Here is an 8,768-nt window from a genome sequence, read left to right as displayed (position 1 = left end):
AGTGAAAGTAGTTAGCAGCTGATTCACAAGTGAAATGAATGTTCATAAATAAAGTCTGAGAAGAATCAGGACAGTTTCGCTGTGTGATGGGGCATGTGCATCATGAAGAAGAAAGACGAAGCTCCAGAGAAGAAATGTGCATCTAACCCAAGTTGCAATTCTGACAAAGCCAGATAATGTCCAGGAAATCTGCTGTTTGGGCATGGTATGTTCCCCCATCCAGTTTTCTCCATTCTACAAAACCCTGCCAAATTTTGCAATGACATAAAAAACTTTTGTTTGTTTTTAAGTGAAGTAGACACAATGCCCTGCTCCAGACATCAAGTGTTAACAATATTCATAAAAATAGTAAAAAACAGACACAGTGCCCCTCTCCATTCAGCAAAGCACAGGTTTCCAAACCACAAATGGGAGACGATCCCAGTTTTCAGCCCATCTGCATGTATGTCTTTTGTATAAATGAGAGAGATGCACCAAACCCTGAAATGTTGACAAAGGGCATATTTGACTAACAGGCTTCACCACATAATGTATATGAATACTGTGAAAGGAATCTACTTTGTCTCTTCTCTTCTTCCATTTACTTTTTAGCTCATTTATGGCTCTGCTCCAGTGATGAATGATAAAAGCCCAGGTCTTCCCTTCTACCAGATGGCAGCCTCAGAAGCCCTTCAGTATGAGGGAATTCTCTCTTTGCTTCTGCATTTCAGGTGGACGTGGATTGGAGTCGTTGCAATGGACAATGACAATGGAGAAAGATTTCTGCAAACCATCTCTCCAATATTTACCAAGAGTGGTGTCTGCTTTGCATTCCTAGAAAGAATCCCCAGTTTAAGTTTTATTTCTGAAATAAATGGCATGCAACAACAGGGGGCAATTATAATTCATAAAATTTTTAGCAGCACAGCTAATATAATAATTGCCTATGGAGAATCTTATTACATGACAATTTTGAGATGGCTTCCATACCTATCAGTACATGATGACATGACATACAATATAAAAAGTAAAGTATGGATAATAACGGCCCAGGTTGAGTTCGCTTCAGCAGTTATTCAAAGGAATTGGGATTCAGGAGTATTCAATGGTGCTATATCCTTTGAAATTCACTTCAGAAACCCACCAGAATTTCATCAATATGTTGTGCACAGAAACCCTTCCAACACAGATGGGGACGGTTTTATCAGGGACTTCTGGCAACAGGCCTTTGGATGTGTATTCCCAGATATGACTTCAGACAAGCTGGAGGGGAATATTTGCACTGGAGAAGAGAAGCTGGAGAACCTTCCTGGATCATTTTTTGAAATGAGCATGACAGGCCACAGTTACAGTATCCACTGTGCTGTCTACGCCATGGCCCATGCTTTACATACCATGTCCACATCCAGACTCAGGCACAGAGAAATGGCATACAGAGGGAGAGGGAAGAATCAGAATCAACAGTTTTGGCAGGTAATAGGCTAAACATCCTCAACTGGAAGAGGCTTGTTATTCCCCCACAAGATATGGGTTTCCAAAATGTTGTCAACTTGCTCATTCATCTCAGACAAGGAAAATCACTTCCATGGTAGAAGTTTGCAGACCACTAATATGTTACTGCATTCACAGATAAGAAGCAGCGGCAATGATCGAGAGAGATGTTCAGCATTCTCTTTATCCCATATACACAAAATCCTCCCTCAGAGCATGTGGTTGCACACCACTGTGGTGTCTCCTGAGATGAAGAGCGACAGAGGGAAAGTGGTGTGGGGAGGGGGAGATAAAGAAAGGTTGTTAAAACATGGTGAGGGATGTGGGAGAGAGAAAATTGGTGGTCTCTCCATCCCTGGACCTGACTCCACACACAGTTGACTGTATCACCGCCCACCACTTGCTGTAGGTCCTGCCCACAGCATAAAGATACCTTAGCCATGTATTAGAACTGCAGCCTTTTACAAATGTGCTTTTTCTGTTTTCAATCTAGCTCCATCACTTTCTGAGAAGTATCTCATTTAACAATACAGCTGGAGATGTGGTCTTCATCAACCAGAATGGTGAAGTGGTATCTAGCTTGAATATTGTCAATTGGATTATATTCTCCAACCAAAGTTTGCAAAGAGTGAGCATTGGGAGGATAGATCCACAGGCTTCTCCAGGCCAATCATTCATCCTTGATGAAGATGCCATAACATGGAACAGTTGGTTTAATCAGGTAGGACTGTATAATTAGATAATTCCAAGGAGATTCATTCTTGCATACGCAATGAATATTCACCTGCATGTCTACTCATTGTCTTTTAAACTACATGTTACTGTGTAGAATATGAGCAAAGCATCCAAGTACCACATTAAGAGCCAAAGGCTTACTGCTAGAAGTCACTCAAGGAATAAAAGCAAATATTTTATTTTATTATATTTGTGAATATTTTATAAATATTTCTTAACATTATAAAATACTGATTTCTAACTGAAGAAAAGAGGATAGATAAGCCCCAAGATTTTGCCTTTCTTGCTAAAAAGTGGGGAACTGCTATGTAATCACAAAACCTACACATCCCAGAACAATAGAGGGAGTATGACATCACTTCAACCATTACTACTACTAAAAAAAAAAGCCATTCTACATATTGCTGAAAGGCTGACTCAGCTTTGCATCATAGAGAGGGGCCCAAGAACATGAAGATTTCCAAACTCATTGTTCTCTTGCTGATCCTTCTGCTCTTTCATTTATATAATAGACTCGGCCTCTTTCTGTCTGTACTGAGAGATGTCTTCCAGGATCCAGCAAGAAAGTGAAGGAGGGACAGCCACCTTGCTGCTACGATTGCATCCCATGTGCAGAGGGGAAGATTGCAAACCAGTATGGTAGGGAAAATAAATAGATCCAGACGCAAAAGTAATAATTGAAAGGTGTTGTAAGGACAGTTGAGTTTACGTTTCAAAATAGATGATCTACTGTGTGTGTGATCCTGCCTCTTTGTGATCATTGCCTTCAAGATAGTCTAAATATGCCAATCAAATGGAAATGACCATGCACTGAGAGTAGTTGGATGGTATGTGGTTCAAAGCACTTCTTCTTCTTCTTCTTCTTCTTCTTCTTCTTCTTCTTCTTCTTCTTCGTCTTCGTCTTCGTCTTCGTCTTCTTCTTAGTCTTCTTCTTCTTTGGCAAGACCCACAAACCAGCTCCTTGTTAGAATAAAATTCACACTGACACAGAATCTTGGTTTAAAGCTATTGGGCAAAATTTTGTGCCACAACTTTATTGATTACAGAAATGTGAGTGGCCTCTTTCTGATCATTGCCTTCAAGATAGTCTAAATATGCCAATCAAATGAGAATGACCATGCATTGAGAGTAGTTGGATGGTATGTGGTTCAAAGCATTTCTTCTTCTTCTTCTTCTTCTTCTTCTTCTTCTTCTTCTTCTTCTTCTATCACTCATAACCGAATAAGATTGTCTTCCATAAACACAGTTTTAACAATGAGTCTGTAAGTGACTGTGGAGGTCAGTTCTGGATCCCCACGTCCTTCCACAGTGGGGACTTTGGTTTCCGGAACAGAGTTTATCATTATGTGGATTGGCCAAGCTTGCCTTTCTCTTTCCACATTTCTATCTTGCGTCCTGAGCATATCTAGAGGGGGCCTTGGCACTCCTTCTGACTTGCACAGGCTGCACCCAGACTAGTGTGAATAAACATTCAGATGGCAACGGCACTGGCTGTAGCACTTACAGGACCACATAACTCTGAACCAATTAAATTCAAGAATACTGTGGTAATTTAATATAGTGGTACCTCGGGTTAAGAACTTAATTTGTTCTGGTGTCCGTTCTTAACCTAAAACTGTTATTCACCTGAGGTACCACTATAGCTAATTGGGCCTCCCGCTGCTGCCGTGCTGCTGCCGCACAATTTCTGTTCTCATTCTGAAGCAAAGCTATTATCCTGAGGTACTATTTCTGGGTTAGCGGAGTCTGTAACATGAAGCGTCTGTAACCTGAAGCATCTGTAACCCAAGGTACCACTGTACAGAGAATCATACCATATAAGGTTTTGACATACTGAGTATGCTCGGACTGTGGTCAGACTATTACCGGTAACTGGAGTGAAATACAATACTGAGGTGAAATCTAATCCTGAAATAAAATTTTAGCAGACCATGAGGAAACTCCTTCATTTAAACTGTGATTTGGACCAATCATAAGGAGACAACAAAGTGCATTAGGAGGAAATGGGGTGAGGGAAACAAAGTGTTTTGATTGGATAGGAAATTAAACTTAATGGAATGTGTGGAATTTATGCCAAACGTAAAAAACTGTTTGGAACTCTTTGTATGATGTTTAGTTGTTTTAGGGAGTTATCCCCAGCTGAACCTTTTGTGCAGAATTAAACACTTTGGACTACTTTTCCCCTCATGGTCTCATATGTTTTATTGGCATATCCATGAGACAGAGAAAGCTTAGATTGCAACAATACCATATTACCATCGGACAGCACAATACCATTAATACCATCAGACAGTACAAAACATATGCTTTGAATTAAATAGAGCTCTTTTCTTCTCAGACAGAAAATAAAATTTTCAGCAAGCTGAAAAGTATCACCTAATATATTTATTTCCCCCCAGATATGAATGACTGTAATAAATGCTCAGACAAAGACAATCCAAGCAAGAACCGGGATGCCTGTCTACCCAAGGATATCAGCTTCTTGTCTTATGAAGAACCTTTGGGCATCAGTTTAGCCTGCTTCTCTCTTTTCCTTTCCCTGATCACAGTTCTGGTACTAGGTACATTTATGAAACACCATGACACACCCATTGTCATTGCAAACAACCGAAACCTCACCTACACTCTCCTCATCTCTCTCCTGCTCTGCTTCCTTTGTGCTTTGCTCTTCATTGGCCGACCTGAGAAGGTGAGGTGCCTCCTCCGGCAACCAACTTTTGGCATCATCTTCTCAACTGCTGTTTCTTGTGTCCTGGCAAAAACCTTCATGGTGGTTTTGGCCTTCATGGCTACAAAGCCAGAATCCAGGATGAGGAAATGGGTGGGCAAAGGGCTAGGCCACTCCATTCTCCTTTCCTGCTCCATTGTTCAAGCTGGGATATGCACTGTGTGGCTGGCAACCTCTCCCCCATACCCAGATGTGGACATGCACTCAGTGATGGAAGAAATCATACTAGAATGTAATGAAGGGTCTGTAAGAATGTTTTACTGTGTCCTCATCTTCATGAGCTGCCTGGCCACTGTAAGTTTTGCTGTGGCTTTCCTTGCCAGGAAGTTACCAGACAGTTTCAATGAAGCCAAGTTTATCACTTTCAGCATGTTGGTCTTCTGCAGTGTTTGGCTGTCCTTTATTCCCTCCTACCTGAGCACCAAGGGAAAATACATGGTAGCTGTGGAGATCTTCTCTATCTTAGCCTCCGGTGGTGGGTTGCTGGGTTGCATCTTCTTCCCCAAATGTTACATAATCATTCTGAGGCCTGAGCTGAACAATAGGGAACAGCTAATAAGGAAGAAAAATTAAAGAAATGAGAAACCTGCCCTTTGCTGTATTTTGTGTTTTTCTTTGTGTTTACACTAGAATATTTGGATATATAAGGTCAGCTGCTGCCTTTTATAATTTTTTCTAGAGTCCGAATTCCCATCGTTGAAATTTTCTTTGTAAAATTGACTCATTTGCTTTGAGGAAAACAATCATACATTTACACATACATTATTCTCTTGCAGAATGTGTTGACAAGAAGACTCAGAGCAATTCTTGCCAAAATATACATGTAAGCAAAATCTCTATCTAGCCTTAATTCTCACAGATTTCAGCATAATGTGAAACTGTACTATTGCAGGCCATGGAATATTTGAGTATTCATTTATGGTCTATTGTTCTGTACTGCTCACAGTCAGATTTCATCATCAAGCTGAAGTAGGAATACTTGATTGTCACTGTACCACTTGTTTACAGTGAGATTAAACCTCCAAGCTGTATCCAAAAGCAAATGCACTGTCTCCACCATTGTTTCCCATGGCATTGATTTCCATATATCATCTATGTACTGTGAAATAATTTATCCCCCATTGAAATGGGTTCCCTCCCCGCAAGATTTTGTCTGAATCAGGTCTCCTTGGTGAAACTCAGAGAACTAGATAAGAAAGTGTGAATGATTTCTGCCCTGGTGCTTGGAAAAGATGGCAAGAAAGAACCATGCACAGTTCACTGGGCAAAGCATACGACAAAGCCACAACTGAAAAGTTTTATTTTCAAGAAAACAAGTGATGGATGAGAACACTATATTCTTAATACTGTTGAATTGTCTTTTTAAATGTGAAGGTTCATTATTGTTCCACAAGATTTGTAGGGCCAGAGCAAATAACAAGACCTAGTTTTACAGCTGTGAAACAGTATAGCAATTGCTGCTATGTTATGTTAATTAAGCTGTATCAGCAATTGGGTATAATATATAAAGAGCAGCACCTAGCTCTCTCAGTACCCTGGGGGATGGGTTGCTGGTTGGGTCATGCTTGTTGATATATTTAGTGTAAAAGGAGTTTTTATTTTTGTTATTAAAACCTTGTAAAAGTTATTTTTGAGTTCCTTGTAATGCGTGGTCTCCCCAGCAAGCTTTCTGCAGCGCACCTAAACTGCAAAAAACCCCAAACAAATACAAATATGTATAATATTTGTGGCAAGTATATTGTTGTACTTTCCACTGACTGTTGGCATCCTTCAGCCAATGTTTGATGAGCAGATAAAATTAGACCTAGGTTGCATCTGTTTTCCCATAACAGACCTCAGCTTTCTGGAATCCAGGCTTAACCTCTGAATTATACCTCCTGTTATACAACTCTTAAAGGCACAAAGCCACTGCTTTCTCTTAGTTTCAACCATAAACCAGAGCCTATGTTGCCAGCTTGTACTCCCTCCTCTGGGAGTAAGGCCTATTAAATCTTAAAACACTTATTTCTGCGTAGACATCTGTACTGTTATACAGCAAGCTAACTATGTTTGTTAATGATTGTCTGTAAGATTATGTGCCCCCCTTGCAGAAAGTCCAGGTATTCAAGTGGAGACAGGAATGGAAGGAAGTAGAACTAATGATAATGATGATGATGATGATGATGATGATGATAATAATAATAATAATAATAATAATAATAATAATAATAATAATAATAATAATACCTTTGTTATTTATAACCCACCCTTCTGGCTGTGTTCCCCAGCCAATTTAACACAGTAAAACATATTATTTCTTTTCTTGTTATCTGCTTTCAATCCCCCTAGAGCAGGGATGGGAAGCCTATAGCCCTCCAGATATTGCTAGACTACAGCCCTCATCATTGCTGACCATTTCCCATACTGGCTGGAGTTGGTTGGTTTAGGAATTCATCAACATCTGGAGTGCCGCACATCCCCAACCCTTGCCCTAGTGAAAGTGAAGCAGAATACATAATTAAAAAATAAAAAAGCCAAAGGTTGCAGAAAAAAGCCAGAGACATCAGCATTGCTGAATGAAGTTGGACACTGAATTAAAATCTACCAAAAGGCTGAAACGTCAGGCTCAGAAATTTTGGGAATCCTGACCACCCTCAGCTGCATCTCGATGAATTGTGGGGACTGGGAGATTTCAGGAATACCCTTTCTCCCCAAGGCGCTAGCTCACATAGGCTGACAGAATCAAGAGAGATTTTTCACAGGGTTCTATGAAAGGAGTCATACAGGAGGGCATGGGGCACCAATTCAACCTCTCCAGAATCACAGGGGCATTTGCCCATGGGGGTATGGGCAAACATTCCCAAGGCACAGGGGAAGGAGGCTGAGAGGTCATCCCACAGAATAGCGATGAATGGCCATTGCACTCATGTCACATGGCTGTGAGAATCCAGATCCACTCAGCCAAATTCCAAGATGCTGACTGCACCATGCTACATGTTGGAGTCTTCATTGGCTACAAAGTATTCTATTTGAGCTTCTAACTTCTAATTTCACCCATACACCACTGGTCTATTATTATCTAATGAAAGGGAAATTAAAATAACAGTTCTGAATATTTTCTTCAGCAATTTTCTTCTGCAATTCCACAGGGAATCCCGAGCATTGGATGAACAACTACACTCCTGCTTGGTTATTAACAGGGCTATAATTAATATGCTGCTCCTCAAAAATCCCTGTGTATTTTCTCTGGCCACTGGCAACATAACACAAAGGATACTACAACTTAACCAGAATTATTTAAATAGTGTCTGGGATCAGCAAGTCTGATTTTGGATACTCCCGGATTGTGTCCTCTCAGGAAATTAATCTACCCTTTAAATGAGACAATTTTTATCTTGGAGAAACCTATTCTAGTATTGCCAGAAAAACCATAGTTTCTGCATAAAAACAACAACAGTTGCCTTTGTATTAAGGATGGTGGTTTTAGTGTTATTGCTGCTGGAACTGATTTCTTACAATATATGTGAGGCCCACATAGCAAAATGCAGGCTCCAGGGTCCACACCATCCACTTCACACGTATCATCAGCCAGGAGATTTCATCATTGGTGGCATTGTTTCCCATGGTGGCTTCTTCTCCTCTCCAGCAACATTCACTGAGGAACCCCCACCAGAGCTGCATGAAGAGCTTGTGTAAGAACTAAGCCACTCATTTCATTACATCAAAGGAATGATCAAACCTAGAGTTGCAGTCTCAGAATAATGAGTGAGGCAGCAAATGTTTACCCTTTTATCTGGGGAATCCACTTTAGATATGAATGGGACTTACACTGGTGCAAAAAAATTGGAAGGAATCT

At 40.5% G+C, this 8,768-nt stretch overlaps 1 protein-coding gene across 1 annotated transcript; it reads left to right on the top strand.

Annotated features, from left to right (window-relative positions):
• Positions 1-615: 615 nt before the first annotated feature.
• LOC310692624 (vomeronasal type-2 receptor 26-like) lies at positions 616-5,506 on the top strand (the record flags this gene model as incomplete). The annotated part of the gene is made up of 4 exons (XM_083473568.1): positions 616-1,452; positions 1,964-2,191; positions 2,718-2,844; positions 4,605-5,506. 4 exons carry the CDS (start codon positions 616-618, stop codon positions 5,504-5,506), a joined length of 2,094 nt encoding a protein of 697 aa, XP_083329694.1.
• Positions 5,507-8,768: the final 3,262 nt, after the last annotated feature.

The sequence above is a fragment of the Podarcis liolepis genome, assembly GCF_965112155.1.
Source record: "Podarcis liolepis genome assembly, chromosome: 13".
NCBI lineage: Eukaryota > Metazoa > Chordata > Lepidosauria > Squamata > Lacertidae > Podarcis > Podarcis liolepis.
The sequence above is the reverse complement of the archived record's forward strand: the minus strand, read 5'-3'. Positions and strand labels throughout refer to the sequence as shown.